The 21,105-nt window shown below is 41.0% G+C and overlaps 1 protein-coding gene across 8 annotated transcripts in view; it reads left to right on the top strand.

The window, feature by feature from the left end:
- NCKAP1 (NCK associated protein 1) overlaps nt 1-21,105 on the top strand; it is a 175,174-nt gene that overhangs the window by 98,690 nt on the left and 55,379 nt on the right. For all 8 annotated transcript variants that reach the window (XM_077448133.1, XM_077448135.1, XM_077448132.1 and 5 more), the window contains one exon: nt 2,296-2,354. In XM_077448133.1, the coding sequence (XP_077304259.1) occupies nt 2,296-2,354 (59 nt within the window). The remainder of the gene's footprint in view (nt 1-2,295; nt 2,355-21,105) is intronic.

Here is a 21,105-nt window from a genome sequence, read left to right as displayed (position 1 = left end):
AGCTTAGAATACTAAACTATAGGCAAAAGATTTTTTTTTTTCTTTTAAATATTATTTTGAATGGATTAAAGGGGTTGTAAATCCTTGTGATTTTTCACCTTCATGCATCCAATGAGGGTTACATTCACTTAAAGGGAGGGTTATAACCCCTGTCAGATTGTTTTCGGGATCTGTGTCCGATTTGCAGAACTTTCCCTTCACTTCCCGTCCTATAGCCAAACAAGAAGTGAGAGGTCCCTGCAAATTAAGGGAATACCTCTGTGACCCCGAGGTCACCAGAACTAGTATTCGTATTGGGAAAACTTCCCCTACACTATTTCTGGGGACAACCCAAAATTAGGGCTTTTCTTGTACTTTCATTTTCATTGGTAAACAGGACAAATGGAGAGGGTTCATCTCCTTAATGGTGGCACAGAGGGCAATACAAACTGAAAAGCATTGTAATCTCTCTCCACTCTATCCAAAAAAAAAAAAAAAAAAAGATTTTGCCTTTAGTTATACTTTTACTTGGACAATGGCAGTGTACAACAGGCTAACGTTCTAGCAACCTTTAAAGATATACAAGTAGTCTAGTCAAAACTGAAAATGAAGTCGTGAAATGCATCCAGAGTTTGCTATATTGCACCAGTACGCCACATTTCCTTTTGTTGGTAGCACCTGTTTTAGATGCTGTAACCTTCCCGTTAACTGCCGCACGCATACAGCAAGGTTAAAGAACTCCAGGAATTTAGTAATTATTTAAAATCTGCTGGCTTACTGTGGGATAAGCCTGGCAAGGTTTATGCCACCTAGTGGACTTACCTCTTTTATTTACAGTTTATATTTTTGCTGAGTGTATAGCTATTACTGTACTTTCGCCCCTCGATGCTCCCCTCCTTTTTAGGTCTCTCCTCCTGCAGCTGCAGTCTTATGCAGGTACTGTGCCTGCCCCACCGCTTGCCCAGTCATGGAGCACTTTGTGTTTATATGAATCCATTTACAAAAAACAAAGCTACCAGGCAATGGGTAGGGTGGCTGCTCTGTGAGAAAGCGACATCACTCCTGTCAGAGCTCCTGGATTGTAGTGATAAATGTACTCCTGGCACACAGTAAAACTGAATTGTAATGAGTCACATCCACGAGATGACATACACCTCATTAGACAAGAGCCAAAAGTGACTAAATTCTGGGTTCAGCCTTATTTAAATAAAAATCCAGTACTAAGACATTTCTTAAAGCCACAATCTGATTTAAGTCTGCTAGGTGGTGGTAGCGAAGGTATATTGTTTTACTTGAAAGCATTGGTAGCTCACTGTTGCTTTCACTTGTTGCTGCAATTAGTTTTTTCTGCAGTGGCTCTTTTCCCTTACTTCCTAGTCACAAAGGATTTGCTAAGGCAGCAGAAGCCATTGACTTCCGCTGCTGTCACTCAAAGCTAATAAGGGGGCGGGACTGAGGCCCACTGTCTGTCTCAGGCGCGAATAATGAGGTGAGCGAGCGCGCATGAGTGCCTTTATAGAAAGTGGCAAGGCAATGCCGCAGGGGACCCAAGAAATGGAGGTTCGAGGCCACTCTGTACAATTCTGTTGCACAGACCTGATAAGTTAAACCTGTTTGTGTGTTTTATTTTTTCTCTAAAAAGCATATACAATCAGACCTGATATAATGCACGTCTTTCTCTGGAGTAAAGTTAATAATCATGGTGTCTTTTTTATTTATTTATTTATTTTTAAATACTAACCTGTGAAATCAGGGAGTACATTTTCACTACAATAAAGTCATTGGTTTCAAGCATTTCCAAGGGAATTTAGCTAAAAGGATAGTCTATGATGACATAGACAGCTTTCAATCCTGTTTACACCCTGCATTTGCTTTGGCTTTGCTTCAAAAAGTATACCCCTTGTCGCTTTCGCGGTACTTCAAAGCCTTCATTGAAGTCTATGACAAAACTTGCATTAAGCACCTGCAGCTTTTGAGAGGCTTTATTTCAGCTTTAGCGTCACTTTGTTTTGGAGAAATTGCAGGAATGGGGTATCGGCACACACACAGGGCATCTGCCAAGCTTCATTTAAAAAAAAGCATAATCGAAGCATCAAAAACGCATCAAAAAAGCATGTTGAAGCGGTAGGGACTTTTAATTTTGTGTTGAAGTCAAAGCAAGTGTAAATGAGCCCTTACTGGGATAAGGTGAATGATTCAGTTTGTTGTGGAATTCTCAGTTTGCTTGAACAGATCCTTTTTTATATTACTCTTCTAAAATCTAAAGTTATATCTAGAGTTGTATTAATAGCTGAGTGCTATGTTTTTTGTTTCTAGTTGAAGACGGGGAAGTTTTTGACTTCAGAGGAATGAGATTGGATTGGTTCAGACTGCAGGTAAGAAGCATTTTTAATTCTTTGGAGATTTCAATACTGCTGTGCACAACAGTACCCTTTTCATTCAGTGTTCTTGGCATATACTCTGCATTTAAAATTGTTCACAGAAATGTCTTAAGGCCAGGTAAACACAATGAGATTATCGGACGAATGATCACCTTTTTTTATTTTTTGGATGCTAGTCTCCATATCGAAAACGAAAGTATGAAAATTCTCGTTTTTTCAGAATAAAAATTCAGAAGTGATGTTATAGTGTATTTGTATTGTATTTTGGACGAAAACTGTACTGACTAAACGAAAATTGTACAAGAAACGATTTTCGTGTTTGTCCCTTGGGAAAATTTCGAACAACAGCTGTGTACTAACTATCAGATTATGGTATGATCACTTCGAAAGCTGTGTTTTTTTTGTACAATATTCTGATCGTGTGTACTGGGCTTTAGCAGTATAAACATTGTGAAATAAAGCAAGCACTTGATTAATGGGAAAGTGTTGAATTCAACAGAAATATATATATAAAAAGAGCTATTCTAATGCCTATTTGTAGATGGTTTGCATTTGGTAGCTTTGCCATTGAGAGTTTCTGCATTTTGTTACAAATCCAGATGGATTTTTCAATGCCCTCACCTTAATCATGGCATTTTTCATTTGTGATTGGCTTTTTCTTCATCTAGCCATGAGTCAGACGTTGATTCCTTCAGTTATTGTTTGGCACAGTGTAAAAGCCACATATTATGTGCGTCTGTGAGTTAATGCACTTTATTGGCCACAATATTAATTTATTCTAGCCATTAGTGTGATTTTTTTTTTTTTTTTTTTTTTTACCTGCCTGTAAATGCTCCTCTACTAATACGCCTGTAAATGCCTATATGCGCATGGATGCATAGGCTACCAAAGAGGTGCATGTAAAAGCATTGTTTTTTTTGGGGGGGGGGTTTAAGCTCAGTGTACATGAGCCCTGCAAGTATCTGCATATCCTCCTTCCAGGTTGCAAATTATAAGGCAAAACGGCAATACCTTTTCAGTAGTTTTTATTTTTTTAAACCTGTTTTTTGGAAAGGTTTAATATATTGATTATACTAAATGTGAATGCTTTGCCTGTTTGCACACTCAGCCAAAGTGTGTGTGCATATATTATAATATATATATGTGTGTGTGTGTGTGTGTGTGTGTGTGTGTGTGTGTGTATATGTATATACACACACACATACGTGTGTGTGTGTGTGTGTGGATAGATAGATATAAATTTTTTTTTTTTTTGCAGAATGCTAGACCAGTGCGTACTGAAAAATAAAACTATTAAATTCCATTTTAAAAATGTATGATTATACAGTTTTTTTTTTTTTTTTTTGTCTTGCATGCGTCAGGAAGGGGGTTTGGGCTTTACAATTTGCAACCTTATAAATGGAGCACATAGGAACTGTGTGCAAATCTTTGTTTTATCCAGGTTAACGGACTAGATGAAAAGATTCTGTGATTTTTACCATGGGACGGATCTATATATTAGTAATTATACAGGAAAATCCTCAGTGGGGTTGGATGTCGTCTTTCTGTCAAACCTAGCTGCCAATCATTGTAATGGCTTATTTGACTTGGCTCCTGAACAGTAGAAGTGCTTTTTGGCTCTCCTGCCAAATCTATTCATGAATCTGTCTAGACTACCTGAGCTTCTAGACAAAAGTGTGAGCTGAATCACACAGCTTAAAGAACGTACAGACCTTTTAAGCATTTTTCGTTATAGGTCTGAAAGAATTTAACTTCAATATCATTTCGTGTTAATGTTTTTTTAAAAACATTTTAGATGGTTTAGCTTGTAATGGTAGGAGTTCATTGGGTATATGCATGTATACATGGGGGTAGGGATGAGCCGAACAGCCTCCTGTTTGGTTTGCAGCAGAACATGCGAACGGGCAAAATATTTGGCAGAACACACAAACCATGTTAAAGTCTATGGGACACAAACACGAATAATCAAAAATTCTAATTTTAAAGGCTTATATGCAAGTTATTGTCATAAAAAGTGTTTGGGGACCCAAGTCCTGCCCCAGGCAACATGTATCAATGCAAAAATGTTTTAAAATGTTTTTTATTCGGGAGCAGTCCTTTTTTTTTTTTTTTTTTTATGCTTAAAGTGAAACAAAAATGAAATATTCCTTTAAATATCATGCCTGGGGCATGTCTATAGTATGACTGACTGTAAAGTGGCGCAGTTTTCCCGTGTTTAGAACAGTACCACAGCAAAATGACATTTCTATAGGAAAAATTGTCATTTAAAACCGATCGCGGCTGTAATGAATTGTCGGGTCTCGGCAATATAGACAAAACTCACTGAAAAAAGAGCATAAGATACCCCCCAGTCCATTACCAGGCCCTTTGGGTCTGGAAAAGAGGGAGGACATGAGAGCGCCCTCCCCCTGATCTGTACCAGGCCACATGCCCTCAACATGGGAAGGGTGCTTTGGGGTAGCCGCTCAAAGCACCTTGTCTCTATATTGATGGGGACAAGTGCCTCATTCCCACAACCCTTGCTCTGTGGTTGTAGGGGTCTGTGGGCAGGTGGCTTATCGGAATATGGAAGACCCCCAGAGATCCCATACTCCTTCTTTTTTTTTTTTTTTTAAATAAATAAAATAAAGCTCTATTTGTGTGAACAAAAGGATAAAAATGTAATTTGGGTACAGTGTAGCATGACCGCGCAATTGTCATTGAAAGTGTGAGAGCAATGAAAGCTGAAAATTGGGTTGGGAAGGAAGGGGGTGAACGTGCCCTGTATTGTAGTGGTTAAAGGAATATTTCATTTTTATTTCACTTTTTTTGCATTTAAAAAAAACCACTGCTCCCGAAAAAATGGGCGTTTAAAAAAAAAAAAGGGGGTTTGCATTGATACATGTCCCCTGGGACAGGACCCCAGTCCCCAAACACTTTTTATGACAATAGCTTACATATAAGCCTTTAAAATTAAAACGTTTGATTCTTCATGTTGGTGTCCCATAGCCTTTAACGGTGTTCCGGCAGCTTTCAAATTTGGCATGAACACCCGATGTTCGAGTCAAACTTGCGTTCAACCCGAACATTGGGCTCGTCCCTACATAGCTTTGCTCCCTGCTTAGCAGTCCAACACACTAGTTCTGGTCTATTGCTCTGACAGCAGACTTGTGTATTCCCTTTTAGGTGGTTAGTTCACCTTTTAAAAAGAAGTACACTATGCCGTCCGTGAACACTATTCTATCATTTTAAAATTTATCCAATTTAGCATTCTAGTAGAACTACAGGCAAAACTTTTTTTTTTTTTTTCTACCATACCTCTTATAGAGGATAGAGTAAGGGAGGGCTTCAACCTCTGTCACTTTTTTTTTCGCCGTCTGTGTAGCATTACAAAGATTTCCCTTCATTTCCTGTCCCATAGCCAAATTATGCAAATTAAGGGAATTCCTTGGGGACCCCCAGGTCACCAAACTAGTGTCCTCACTGGAAGCTTTCTCCTCTATTACTTTTCTGGAGGAGTTCCTCCTCCTCATTTGGCGTTTGGATGTTGAGACAAGCGGTCATACATAAAATCTTTCTTCCCTAAGCTGTGGTCCAACAAAACCTTCACCCGCTCTCTTTATGTGGGCATATTTTTTACCATTGACAGGGCTGCTCTTCATCCGACCTCAGTGGGCCTCTAGGCTCCCCCGTCCTCTGTTTTTCCCTCCCTCTGTGGAGGAGGGGGTGTTTGGTCCACGGTGGGCTCCCCTTTTGTGTCCCGCGTCCATAGATGTTCCACTGGGGGTCTCGAATGAGAACTTGAGGGAACTTGTACTCTCGTATGTTTGTTTTTTTTAATCACTGGAATGTTACTGTCATAGCACTTAAATATATAATTTCTTCTTGCTAAATACCCCTGAAGAAGGCGATAACGTGGTACTCTGAAACATGTCGGGTGCAAGAAGTATAAACTGTATTGTAGTATAATATTTAGGATGGTGTATAAGCTTTAGATGTGTTTTAAACATTCTTTGTATATTGTGTATATTTTTTCAAAAATACTTTTTGAACAACTTAAAAACACTTTATTAAATCTTTTGAAAAATTATCGTGCCTTAAGTCCACCACATAGGGGATTTCTCTTTCTTCTCTTCTGTCAAATAATGCACCACTTCACTAGGAAAATTGTTGCAATTACAGAAAATTGAACAAAGATTGGCTTAAATGGTAATGTTCTGGGTGTGTTTGATTTAAATCAAGTCGATTTTACATTGTTGGTAAAAAGGCTTGATTTAAATCAACTCTATTTTAAGTCATAATTTTTAAAGAGGAACTGTCATCTCTGTCCCGCCACGGCTCCTCCTCTGACCCACTGTTGATTCACTGATATAGTCCTATTCACTTTAATGGGAGGGCTGGTGATGTGGCAGTGACACAAGGTGAGGGACGTGGAGGTCTGAAGCAGGCGCTGCCACGATGGATCTCAAATGACAGGTGCTCTTTAAATGTAAGCACTTATTCTTGCTGGTAGTTAGAATTTTTTATATTTGCAAACAAAATGAGTGTTTCCTATTTTAGAATAATAAGCTGTCTGATAAAACGGCGCTATCAGAACCAATTCAATCATACAGTTTGTAGTGTACATAGATTTTAAAAACCATGGAATATTCCTGAACTTTGTTTTAACAAAGCGCTGGAGAGTACTGAACTGGCTAGCAATGAGTCCAGAACTAAATCCCATAGAGTGCCTATGGAGAGATCTCAAAACAGCAGTTGGGAAAAGGAACCCTTCCAATCTGAGAGACCTGGAGCAGTTGGCGAAATAAGAGTGGTCCAAAATTCCTGTAGAGAGGTTTAAGGAACTCCTTGATGGTTAAAGAAAGCAACTGATTTCAGTTATTTTTTCCAAGTGGTGTGCTACCAAATGTTAAATTGAGGGTGCAAATAATTTTGTCCAGTCCATTTTTGGAGTTTTGTGTGGAATGTGTCAGATTTGGCTTTTTGTTTCTCCACTGTGTCATACCAATGCAATACACTGCAGAGTGCATGAGCATTATGGGAAATGTAGTTCCAAAGCATCTGGGGTGCCAAGGTTTGGTGTCTGCTGAAAAAAGGGGTTCTAAGTAATTTTCTAGCAAAAAAACAAAACATTTTAACTTTTGAAATGACAAGTGCCAGAAATGGGTTTGGTCCTTGCGTTATTGAAGGCCTGGCGGCACTCGGGCACCAAGGGGAGAACATAATTTAGGCCTAGGGCAAAAAAGAAAAAGCAACTCAAAAAATGAAGAAAAAAAAAGTTTTAAAACAAGTAAATATAATATACCATCCTATCTATTTACTAATGCTAGCAGCATAAACCTAGTTGATCGAAAGAGTTTAGTTCAGCTTTAAGTGTACTTTACAATTTAAGAGTCCCTTTTGGTGTACAGATTACCTTTGCATGCAGGTGTGTGCTTGGTGGTGCACATTGGATTTGGATTTACATAGAAATGGGTAACATTTTTTAATTTTGCCTTATTCAAAACTGTATAAATCTTTGAAATACTATTTTGGGGGAGCTGCGTTGACCACAAATGGGCTGATAGCAGAAGTGTCCAGACTTGATCTGTAGGGTACCAAGAAGTCTTTAGTGAAGAAGCTTTCATATTTTCTACTAAGCAACGAATACATAGTTGATATGTATTTTACCCACCAGTAAAGTGAAGTAAAATTCAGCCATCCTGGCGATTTTTAACCCATTGTCATGCCATACAGGTGAAAACACTATTTCCTTTATTGGTTTTGTAGCTTCCTGTGTCACCTGCATGCTCGTTGGATTTCGAAAGATCACATTTACATGAATGAATTCTGTAATTTGTAGACCGGTGGCACATAAAGGTACGGCGCTACAGTAGGAAATAGTGCTGTCACCTGCCTTGTTGTGTTATGTGGCAGAGGTGAATGGTTGAGCAGTACCGTGAATCTTTTGGCCTGTAAACCAGGTGTATGTGCTTTAGCTGTGTATTTAGCTGTTTGTTTGGCATTCAGTTTTAACAAATTTATATTGCAGAGTCTGGCTGAACATTGTGTCTGCCAGATATAAAGAGCAACATTCTACTTAAGGCTATTTAAATGTCACAGCATTTGAATTTATGGTACTTCCCAACCGTTACTTGTCAACATTTTTCTAACACTAATTGCCGAGCAGTAGGCACTCTTCAGAATGGTTTCTGCATAAACGTAATGCTTCTTGGAAAAGCAGATTTGTTTCGATGCCACAGAGCCCTGAAAAGAGTCTTTAAGCAGAAGCATTTAGTATGTGGAGCAGGTTCAGGTTGACATTGTGGGTAATATTTACTGTCTAATTTCTGGGTAATGTATAAGTCAGATTAATGTTGCACTCAAAAGGGCACTGTTCATTTGTATTATAAGCTGAACAGCAGGGAACTGTTCTCTGTAACCTCTGTCAATTGCCCTTCTCAGCCAGCTCTGAATTATTTGTGGCAGTGCACAGCTCGGAGGAAACCACTTCCCCATAAATCGTTTATAAGGTGCCATCTGAAATTGTACTTGTTATAGTACTTTATTTCTCCATGTTTCCTCTCAAACTGAACAGTAAATTAGAAAAGGAGTGTTACTTTGGAGCAAGAATTTTATGTCAAGATTTAGCATTTTCTGAAAGCCTGGCCACCATCTACTATCTGCAGATATTCTCTACTGCCAATTTTGTGTTTTATTTCCCTAGACGTCCTGTTAAAAAACATTTTTTAATAAAAAATAAATACCATATTGGCGTATAACACACACAGGGGCGAGAAGGAGGGGGATGAGCGCTGCCGGAATTACCGAGCCATCATATCCTGTTTACTCGGCTCTGACATCACACACGTGTCCCACCTCTGCCACCGGAATTGGACCAGTGTTCTGTCAATCACAGGAAGTGGTCCAATGGTGATAGTGGAGGTGGGACTGAGAGCTGAGTACTGTAAACGGGTGATTCCAGCGGCGCTCGTCCCTCTCCTGATTTTCTGCACTGCATGAGAGATGGTGAGGCTGCAGATAAACATCAGGCTGCATTGGATGGGCACAGATCAGGCTGCAGATCAGCACAGAGACTGCATAGAGGCTGCAGATGGACATCAGGCTGCATTGGATGGCTGCAGATCAGCACAGAGGCTGCATTAAATGGGCACAGATCAGGATGCAGATGGGCACAGAGGCTGCATTGAGGATGCAGATGGGCATCAGGCTGCATTGGATGGCTGCAGATGGGCACAGGCGGCATTGGATGGGCACAGATCAGGCTGCAGATCAGCACAGAGACTGCATAGAGGCTGCAGATGGACATCAGGCTGCATTGGATGGCTGCAGATCAGCACAGAGGCTGCATTAAATGGGCACAGATCAGGATGCAGATGGGCACAGAGGCTGCATTGAGGATGCAGATGGGCATCAGGCTGCATTGGATGGCTGCAGATGGGCACAGGCGGCATTGGATGGGCACAGATCAGGCTGCAGATGGGCACAGAGGCTGCATTGAGGCTGCAGATGGGTATCGGGCTGCATTGGATGTGCGTAGATCAGGCTGCAAATGGGCACTAATCAGGCTGCATTGATTGGCACTGACCATTATTTTGCTTCAAAGTGGTTTATTTGAAAAAATGTTTTTCCTCAAACTTCCCTCTTAAATTGAGGTGCGTGTTATATGCCGATAAATACGGTAAATAAAAAAACCCAGGACTAGATGTCTGGGGCATGCAGACCAATCTGTCTGAAGATACCTGGCCTTAAGAGAATTGGGGGGGGTTATTTTAAAAGTGTAACTATGCTTCTAAATGTAGAATTATTTTTCCTTTTGTGTAACGCAAGTCACATTGCTGCTTTCCCTCTGGCTTCTAGGTTGCAATAAAATGAACGGTTGATGTTTTTTCCACTCCCTGACAGCCCATCTAAAAAGTGCCACTTGGTGTTGCTAAACCCACAACATTAAAATCAGCCTATATATGCAATAAAGCATGCTTGTTATACTCACTGTGGAACCTAAGGGGTTTATCCTCTGCATTGTGTGGAAAGGCTGTTTGATCCTTTCTTCTCTGTTCCTCCCCTTCTTCCAAAGTCCCCTGTACATCAGCACAGCAAACAGTGACGTGCTGAGGAGAAAGGCGTCTTCCTGAGATATGACCTTTACGCCTCTTCATACAGTGCACTACCTGGCAGTGCGGGTACAGTACTGTAGTTTTTAAAAAGTGTAGGGGTGTCGCAACATACCAGTCTAGGTGTGAGAAAATGAGGAAGAGGAGAGGAGGACCGAGGAAGTCAAGGCCTCTTTTTCCAGAATTTGCCTGAACTCATCGGAGAACGAAAATTAATTCCAGTAAAACTTTTTTTTGGCATTGTTTGTTTTTCCCTGCCTTGTAACAACATTCTTTTAATTCCTCAATGTGTTAAATATCCACAATGCTGCAGAATCATTGTTGAATTGAAGGGGTAGTGGCTTCAAATGTCGAGGTATGCCTGAACGGACAGCACTTGCCAATGAGAGGCAAGCATCATATATAACAAACAAAGCCGGTATCAATATACCCACCATGTTTTCATTAGTGAGCATGGTTTATTGGGGAAAATAATTATTTGATCACCTGCAGATTTTGTACGTTTTCCCAATTACAAAGAAATGGAGGGTCTATAAATTTTTATGATGGAGACAAAATACCAACCAAAAATCTAGAAAACACATTATACAAATGTTATAAACTGAGTTGCAGTTCAGGGAGTAAAATAAGTATTTGATCCCCAAGCAAAACCTGACTTAGTACTTGGTGGAGAAACCCTTGTTGGCAAACAGAGGTAAGACATTTATTGTAGTTGGTGACCAGATTTGCACACATCTCAGGAGGGATTTTGGTCCACTCTTTTATTTATTTTTTACGGATCTTCTCTAAAACCTTAAGGTTTCTTGGTTGTTGCTCGGCAACTCAAAGTTTCAGCTCCCTCTATAAATTTTCTATAGGATTAAGGTCTGAAGACTAGGTGAGGCTAGGCCACTCCATGACCCTAATGTGCTTCTTGAGTCACTCCTTTGTTGCCTTAGCTGTATGTTTTGGGTCATTGTCACGCTGAAAGGCCCATCCATGACCCATCTTCAGTGTTCTGACTGAGGGAAGAAGGTTCTCATCCAAGATTTTTACAAAACCTGGCCCCATCCATTGGCCCCTCAATGCGGCAAAGTCAGTCTGTGCCTTCAGAAGAGAAACCGCCCCAAAGCATATTTCCATGTCTGTGCTTGACTGTTAGAGATTGTGTTCTTAGGGTCATAGTCAGTATTGTTGTTCCTCCTAGCATGGCGAGTCCCCCTCCTCAAGAAGGCACATTTATAGTCATGCCAATGAACAGCTAAATGATTCAGAGAAGGATTGTGAGAAAGCGCTGTGGTCAGATGAGACCAAAATTTAGCTCTTTGGCATTAACTCGCTGTGTTTGGAGGAAGAAAAAATCTGACTATGCCTGCACCTTGTTCTGTGGGGGCAGATTGTTCTGCGGGTACCTGTGTATTATCTTGAGTACCTGTGTATTATCTTGAGTACCTGTGTATTGTCTTGAGTAGTAGTGTCAGGAAGCTAGTTGTTAGGTTATTTGGACAGGGTATAATCCCAACCCTTATTAAATTGGTAGGTAAGATGCCCAGCGGGTGTGGAGATGCGACTCAGTGTACATCTTGCGGCATGTATGTGTTCCTTGAGTATCTGATCGAGGGCGACTACTGCTATGCAAAATGTAAGCACGTTGTTTCCCTGGAAGCCCAGGTTCTGAATCTAGGGAAGCAACTGTCAGTACTGCGGAAGCACTGAGAGGACCCTCCATACTAAAGGAGAGCCTGGAACGATATCTGGTAGGGGCCAACACAGAGACAAAGTGGGTTGAGACAAAGTGGTGCAGGCACCAAGAAAGAGTAGATGGGTGACAGTCAGGAAGGATAGAGGGGGAAGCATCCCAATATGTATGCTCAATTGAGTGACATTGGTGAAACCAGTCAGGGACCAGCACTGCTGGACTTAAGGGGCTCTCCTAGCTGGCAGGGGAATTACTCCTCCAGTGAGAGTGGGGGGGAATGCGAAGGGAAAGTATAGAGCTTTCCTGGTGGTAGGCACTCAATTCTTAGAAGGATAGAGAGGGCAATCTGACAAAGACCTGAAGCGCCAAACTGTATGCTGTCTACCCGGGCGCTCTGGTTTGGTACATCACGGATCTGGTGGACAGATTACTGGAAGGGGCTGGGGCTGCCATGGTGCATGTTGGCACCAATGACCAAGTCGGAGGCAGATGTAGTGTCCTAAAGAACGATTTTGGGGACTTGGGAGCTAAATTGAGGCAAAGGACCTCCAAGGTAGTATTCTCAGGAATACTACCTGTACATCGAGCCACACCAAAAAGCAGAGGGAGATTAGGCAAGTAAACAAGTGGCGGAGGAGCTGATATAGTAAGGAGGGGTTTGGGCTCCTGGAGGACTGGGCTGACTTCTCATTGGGTCACCAGTGCTATAGATGGGACAGACTGCACCTAACTGAGGCAACAGGGGGGAAAGGCCAGAGATGGAGGTAGTCAGCGCGGAACATAGTCCAGAGGGTAGTATTGGGGGAATTAGTGGTAGGTTAACTAAAGCACATAAACCCAAGTTAAGTATAGTAACAAGTCCTAGTTGCAATCTTGAAACATCCAATAAGAGGATAGTATGTGACCGGTCTAAATTACGAGGCCGGATGGGTGAACTAGAGATACTGTTGTACGAGGAGGATTTGGGTTTTTTGGGAATTTCAGAGACTTGGTCCAACAGTTCTCATGATTGGCTGGCAACTGTTCAAGGGTATACCCTTTATCGCAAGGATAGAGAGGGTAAAAAAGGGGGAGGAGTATGCCTGTATATCAATAATGTACAAGTGGCTGTGAGAGATGACATAACTAATGGAGCAAGGGAGGAAGTGGAATCCTTACGGGGTAGAGCTCCAAAGGGATGAAGCTAATGGAAAAATAATACTGGGAGTATACTATAGGCTCCCTAACCCAGGGCTCGGGCGCCAGGTCACATTTGTGACCTAGAATTGGCGACCTGGCGCAGCACAGCTGGGGGTATCCTGTCTCCGTGGACCCCCCCGGCGTGATCGCGTCGTGCCGCGCCGCTGGCGGCCGGTAATTGAGCCCCCGGCTTTGAGGCCTTCTGCGATCCTATGGTTCCTTCTGGAATCTGGCGCCCTCTTGTGGTGGCCGTTGGAATGACAACCATCAATGCTAATGGAGCTTCCCCTGCCTGCCAGCCTATCTCCTTCCCTTTACTTAGAACCCCTAAACATTATTATATATATTTTTTTATTCTAACACCCTAGAGAATAAAATGGCGGTCGTTGCAATACTGTCTGTCACACCGTATTTGCACAGCGGACTTACAAGCGCACTTTTTTGGGGAAAAATAATTTATTTAATAAAAAGAAATAAGACAACAGTAAAGTTAGCCCAATTTTTTTATATTGTGAAAGATAATGTTACGCCGAGTAAATCGATACCCAACATGTCATGCTTCAAAATTGTGCCCGCTCATGGAATGCCAACAAACTTTTACCCTTTAAAATCTCCATAGGCGACGTTAAAAAATTCTACAGGTTGCACATTTTAAGTTACAAAGGAGGTCTAGGGCTAGAATTATTGCTCTCTCTACCGATCACAGTGATACCTCACATGTGTGGTTTGAACACCGCTTTCATATGCGTTTGCTTCTGCACGCAAACTTGGTGGGACACGACGAGTTTAAAATTATACGTTTTTTTTTTTTCTTATTTTAACTTTTATTTTTATTTTTTTTCACTGTTTTAAAAAAAAAAAAAAAAGTGTGCCACTTTTATTACTATTACAAGGAATGTAAAAATCCCTTGTAATAGAAAAAAGCATGACGGGTCCTTTTATATATGAGATCTGGGGTCAGAGAGACCTCACATCTCATATTTACACTAAAATGCAATTTAAAATTTTTTTGTCATTTGAAAAAAATAAAATAAATGTCCCTCTAAGAGCTATGGGCAATGACTTGGAGACAGGTGGGGGGCTGGGGGCTATCTTCCCCTCACTTATCTCCGTGTCAGGCCAGGGACAGGTCCAGATCGCCGCCACGGACCTGGCTTCTAACTTTTTTTAGCTGGCTCCTAGATTCCAAGCAAATTTGTCAACCCCTGCCCTAACCTAAGGAAGGAGGTGGGCCTCCTATCACAAATTGGATTAGCAGCAAGGGATGGTAAGTGTTATCATAATGGGGGATTTTAATTATCCAGACACAGACTGGGTGGAGGGAACCTTGCCAGTTCCTAAATGTCTTGCAGGACAATTTCATGGGTCAGATGACAGACGAACCAACTAGAAATAAAGCGTTACTAGATCTACTGATTACCAACAATACAGACCTGATCACAGATGTGGCAATAAGGGGCAATTTAAGAAACTGCAATCACAGTTCACTTGGGAGGGGGTGGGGCTTCAGTAGCCAAAACTGCAGTATTTATCCTCGTAACACATCATAGGAAGCACCCTTATGGCTAACAGGACAGAATTAGAATAAAACTTGGGAAACTTAACGTTCATTACCAGGAGTGGATGGCTTGCACACAAGGGTACTTCGGGAACTCAGTCAAGTAGTTGCCAGACCATTGTTCCTAATTTTTACTGACAGTCTACTGACTGGAATGGTACCAGTGGATTGGAGAAAAGCCAATGTAGCACCAATATTTAAAAAGGGCTCAAAATACATCAATGGGAATTAGACCAGTAAGCCTAACATCAATAGTATGCAAGCTCTTGGAGGGGCTAAGGGACTATATACAAGATTTTAGTAATGAAAACTATATCATTAGCTAAATCAATATATTAACCTTCTATGAGGCGGTGAGTTGCCATCTAGATAAAAGAAGGCCTGTAGATGTGATGCATCTGGATTTTGCAAAAGCTTTTGACACAGTTCCCCATAAACGTTTACTGTACTAAATAAGGTCCATTGGCATGGACCATAGGGTGGTGAGTACATGGATTGAAAATTGGCTACAAGGGCTTGTAGAGTTCAGAGGGTGGTGATAAATGGGGAAAACTCAGAATGGCCAGGGGTGGGTAGTGGGGTTCCTCCAGGGTTCTCTGCCCGGACTGATCCTATTTAATTGTTCATAAACAACCTGGAGGATGGAGTAAATGGTTCAATCTCTGTATTTGCGGACGATACTAAGCAAAGCAGGGCAATAACTTCTCTGCATGATGTGGAAACCTTGCAAGAAGATCTGAACAAATGAATGGGGTGGGCAACTACGTGGCAAATGAGCTTTAATGTAAAAAAATAAATTTGGGTGGCAAAAATATTAATGCAATCTATACACTAGGGGGAGAACCTCTATGGGAATCTAGGATGGAAAAGGACTTGGGGGTCCTAGTAGATGAGCACAGAAATGGTATGCAATGCCAAGCTGCTGCTAACAAAGCAAACAGAATATTGGCATGCATTTAAAAAGGGATAAAGCGATAATTCTCCCACTCTACAAGTCTCTAGTCCAGCTGCACCTAGAGTATGCTGTCCAGTTCTGGGCACCAGTGCTCAGGAAGGATGTACTGGAAATAGAGCGAGTGCAAAGAAGGGCAACAAAGATAATTAAGGGTCTGGGGGACATTAATTATGGAGAAAGGTTGCAAGCACTGAATTTATTCACTGGAGAAGAGACGCTTGAGAGGGGATACGATTTCAATTTACAAATACCGTACCATACCTACCATACCTACCATGCATACTTTAACAAGACATGGCCAGTCAGACAAAATTAGAAGAAAAGAGGTTTAACCATAAACTACATAGTGTTCTTCACTGTGAGAGCAGTAAGGATGTGGAATTCCCTTCCACGGGCCGTGGTCTGTGGGGGGGCATCGATTCGTTTAAAAAAAAAACCTATTAGTTAAGCACCTGAACGACCGACATACAGTGATAAACAATGTAATACTGACATAAAATCACACACAGGTTGGACTTGATAGACTTGTATCTTTCAACCACGCCTACTGTGTATCTATGACCCGAACACTATCCCTACAGTAAGCACAGAGGTGGAAACATGATCCTTTGGGGCTGTTTCTCTGCTAAAGGTACAAACTGACTTTGCCGTATTGAGGGGCCAATGGATGGGGCCATATATTGTAAAATCTTGGATGAGAATCTTCTTCCCAAGGGTTTCTCCACTAAGTACCAAGTCATGTTTTGTTTGGAGATCAAATACTTATTTTACTCTCGCTGAACTGCAAATTAAATTTTATAGCCTTTTGTTTTATGTGTTGTTTTTGGATTTTTAGTTTATAGTCTGTCTCTATCATTTAAAATACACTTATGATAACAATTAGAGACCCTTCATTTCTTTGTAATTGAGAAAACTTACAAAATCTGCAGGGGAGCAAATAATAATTTTCCCCACTGTATGTAACAAAAATGTTGTGCCTTCCGATGGCTGAGTAGCTAATAATTTATATACCTTTTTTAACCACCTGTATTGTGTAGAGGTATTACTTTTATATACTGAAACTGCTACTTTAGTGGCAATGAAAGGAAACTGGATTCCTAACTCCCTGGTATTAGCTCTTAGCACAACCTATTCAGGCAAAATACTTGCCTTGCCAAAAATTCACTTGACACATACTAATGTAAGGTTTAATCCTTTTTTTTTTTTTTTTCCAACTTGGTGTTCTTGAAAACATTATTTCTTTTTACAGATAATGAAAGTGAATTACAGCATTAAATAGTGTAATGAGAAGTTGGAAAGAACCGCTTTTTTTTTTCCTTCCTCTAATGTCGCACATTGTTCTGCAACTGAGACATTAAATCGCTTGCCAGATTTGGAGGCAGGGATGGTTGGCTAGAGACTGGATGTAAGAATTGCACTAACATCTGTGCAACAGTAGCTGAATAGCACTTTGTCTCTTCTGACCTGAGAACGCTTTGATGATTGCAGAATGGCTTCCGCTTGTATTATTTTTGGCTTGGAAGCCAGGAGGCTGTGCATCAAAATGCATAATGGTTTCAACAAAAACAAGCTGGCCTTTTCTTGGTCCTCTTTTTCAAGGAGGGGGGAAAAAAAATAAACCACTTTAAAGTCAAGCTATCTGGGCGTTTTTGTCTTTGTTTTGAGATAATGGTGAAACCATGCTTCAAAAGATGTGCTGACAAACCTTAACATCCCACTCAGATTGAGTCATGGAAATCCACACAGATCATTTTAACAGATTCATAGCTGCCCAAGATGAAATACAGAGGAACTTAAAGCCGAGGAATTTTTATCAGAAGTGTCTGCCAAACTTCTCTTTAAGCTGCTTTAAAAAAAAAAAATCTGAGCTTTATCCTTTGAACAATGGCACTTTAATCCCCCAGAATTCAAATCTCAAGGTTTCTTAGTAAGTTTTGTACAGTATGGTTGCGGCTGCTGGAAAGCAGTGGTGTGGAAAAGCATCTGGTAGACCGAGTTGATGTATTGGGTGGAAAAATATTCTAGTGCATTCGAAAAGTGCACTTTTGTTTCTGTATAAAACCACAAAGCATAAAAACTTGGTGGGCTCTTCCTTCACCCTACTTGTAAACAGCAGCCACCCCATACTATTTGTTACTTGGTGGACTGAATACACAGGTGTTACCATAGAGAGCCCTCATTTTTAAATCGGGGTGCTTTCATACTTCATTGAAAAAAAAAAAAAAGCCTTAAAAAGGCATATGTGTTTACGATGAGTTTTTTTGGAATACATACACCTGCAAAACATGGACATGTGACTCCAAGAACACCAAAAAATGCAGCCTGCGTTTTTAATGCTTTTCCATTCATTTCAATGGAGAGGTGCAGTTTTGAAAAGTTTGCCAAAGATGCAGCATGCAGATTTTTCAAAATGTTTAAACAGTCCCATGGGATTTAAAGAGAAATCATTTCATTGCGTTTATCATGCAGGAAGGTAAAAACGCAGCAAAAACACATCAGTGAGAAAGGGCTCTAAGTGCTAAATGAGTACCCCTTAATAAGGTTAAGTCACTGCTTCTAATGCCGCATACACACGATCGAATTGTCTGGCGTACTTAGTCCGCCAGACCACAGTACGTCAGACAATTAGTTTGTGTGTGGGCTCAAGCGGACTTTTTCATTGTAAAAGTCCGGCGGACTTAGAAAGTAGTTTTGACAAAAAATTTGACCGCCGGGCTTGGCTTTCAGCGGACAATCCGTTCGTTGGTGTGCTAGTCCGGCGGACTAAGAATGACGCATGTTCTGAAGCAAGTACAAGAAGGAAGCTATTGGCTACTGGCTATTGAACTTCCTTTTTCTAGTCCCGTCGTATGTGTTCGAAATCGCCGGACTTTCAGAGTGTCCATGTGTGGCCAAGTCTGTTTGTTATAAAGTCTGGCAGATTGATTGCCGGACCGAGTCTGCCAGACAATTCCATCGTGTAAACGCGGCATAAGGCCTTCCTGCACAACTTTAACACACACAACTTCTACCAGAAGCTGGAAGGTGACATAATGTGGGATAGTAAGCCATTTTTGAAGTTGGTCTTTACCCACTTTAAAAAATGTACCAAATTTATGCAATGTGGATGAATGTGCAGTGCAGGAAGTTCTCCTATATAGTCTTCTAACTATGGAGCTTCCAATTGTCCTGTGATATTAAATAAGGTTTGTAAGTACTGTGAGCTTGGGTGTCCTCCAAACCTTCTTTTTTTTTTTTTTTTTTTTAATGCGAGCTGCATGGCAGGATTGGCCATGACCCCACAGCCTATTGGGTAAGAGTGCGAGTTCAGCTAGAGATGAGTTTGGCAGATGACCAAACTCATCTCTGATTGGAAGTAGATTGCACATACATCATTGCTACTGCTACCATAGCAGTTATTAATATGTGAAATCCTCCCAAGTGTATGGTTTTGTATACCACGACATAAGTGTACTACAGTGAGCCCAATTTATCGACTTCATCTTTCTGAGCAAGTTTCATGCTACAACCCTATTTAGGGTGTCTGTATACAAATCCCCCTAAGCACGATCATTGGAATAATGCTATCCATGCTTGGATGCCAAAAACTAATGCAAATTTTTGCTTTTTGCAAATTGGGTGTGTTTTATGTATTTTGTAAAAGGTGGAATTTCACATCAGCAGCTGCATTAGAACACAGCCCCTGGTGTGCGATGTGAAAAAAGCAGGGCCAATATGATGTAACCAGTTCATCACACTGTTCTGGAATGTCACAAAGTGATTAAATCTCTTGGCCATACTTCTCCTATGGTTTGCAGGTAAGGATGGGCTCAGGCATGTTTGCAGCTCCACGTGCCCGAGGCCACCAGGAAGCTTACACTGTGCAGCGCTAATCAGATGGTGAGATGTTTCCTGATCCGCAGCTGCAGAGATCGGGAATTGTCTCGTTGCCTGTGATTAGCACTGCGCAGTGTAAATTTCCTGGCGGGCACGGGCATATGGCACTGTGAACACGCCCATCCTTTATCTCAGAAGACCAGTTTGTTCTGTACTCCTTTTCATCCGTTTTCGCCCGATAGTGGGCTGAAGACTGCTGTCCGCTGACATCATCAGAGCCTGTCTAGGCTCGGAAAAGATCCCGACCATATGGTTGCTATCTGCCCAGATTCTTGGACCGGCGCCTGCTGAGAGCTTGAGCTAGCCCCTTCCACAGCCCAGCATTCCAGTGAGCACTGGATGGGCAGAGAGCCAGTGACTGACAGTCCTAACTCTGCTCAGAGAGGAGGGTGAGAGCTGAGCGACTAGTAGTGTTTAATCGCTCAGTTCTCACTGCAGAGCCGGCGGGGGACAGATGCACAATTGGATCGAATATGATTTTTTTTTTTTTTTTTTATTTTTTTTTTTTTTTTTTCAAACCCTGAACTTCTCTTAATTTTTATAGACCACAGGTAAAAAGCACTGTGGGACTTTATTTTTTCAGCACACATCACTGCAGTGTGGTGGTGTGAGCTGGCCTCATAGGAAACGAGATGTTTTTGATTTGTCTTGCATTGGGACTGCGCTTGGAAGGTTGCCCAGTGCTGTCCAAATGGACCTGGTGTGAACTGGACCTAAATAGAGGGTGAATAATATGGTTTTTTCTCTGGCTGATGGCCGATATACATGATGCTGATTTTATTTTATTTTTTTGGCCGATATGTAAGGCCGAATTTTATTTTTATTTTTTTTCTCTTCTTTCCCTTCATCTCATAAAAGCTAACAGTTAAGTAATAAGAAGTGATACAGAAAATGTCTTAAATTAAACACAACAAGCCTACAATCAGTGCACTATTGTGTTTAATTTGGATTACAGAAAACTATGTATCTTAAATATTAAATACACAAAAACAATCAAAACTTTTAGATGGAAAAAAAAAAATGGGCTAACGTTACACTTTTTTTTTTTAAATTCATTAAAAACACAGTATTTTTTCCAAAAAATTGCGTTTGAAAGACCGATGCACAAATATCGTGTGACAAAATATTGCAACAACCGCCATTTTATTCTTTAGGTTCTCTGCTAAAAATATATAATATGTTTGGGAGTTCTAAGTGATTTTTTTAGAAGAAAATACTGGATTTTTACTTGTAAGCAACACATGTCAGAAAAGATTTAGTCTTTAAATGGTTAAACTGAGATCTTCTACACACCAGAGTTCATTCCTTTGGTAAAAGAAGCAAAGAGATGCAATGTTTCTACTTATCGGCAAGGTTCTCAGACTTGACAGACTGCCTAAATTGGAGAGACTCAAGTTGCTCTGATG

The sequence above is a fragment of the Lithobates pipiens genome, unplaced genomic scaffold, assembly GCF_037356315.1.
Source record: "Lithobates pipiens isolate NorthernLeopardFrog02 unplaced genomic scaffold, aLitPip1_a1.2 Scaffold_22, whole genome shotgun sequence".
Lineage (NCBI taxonomy): Eukaryota > Metazoa > Chordata > Amphibia > Anura > Ranidae > Lithobates > Lithobates pipiens.
The sequence above is the reverse complement of the archived record's forward strand: the minus strand, read 5'-3'. Positions and strand labels throughout refer to the sequence as shown.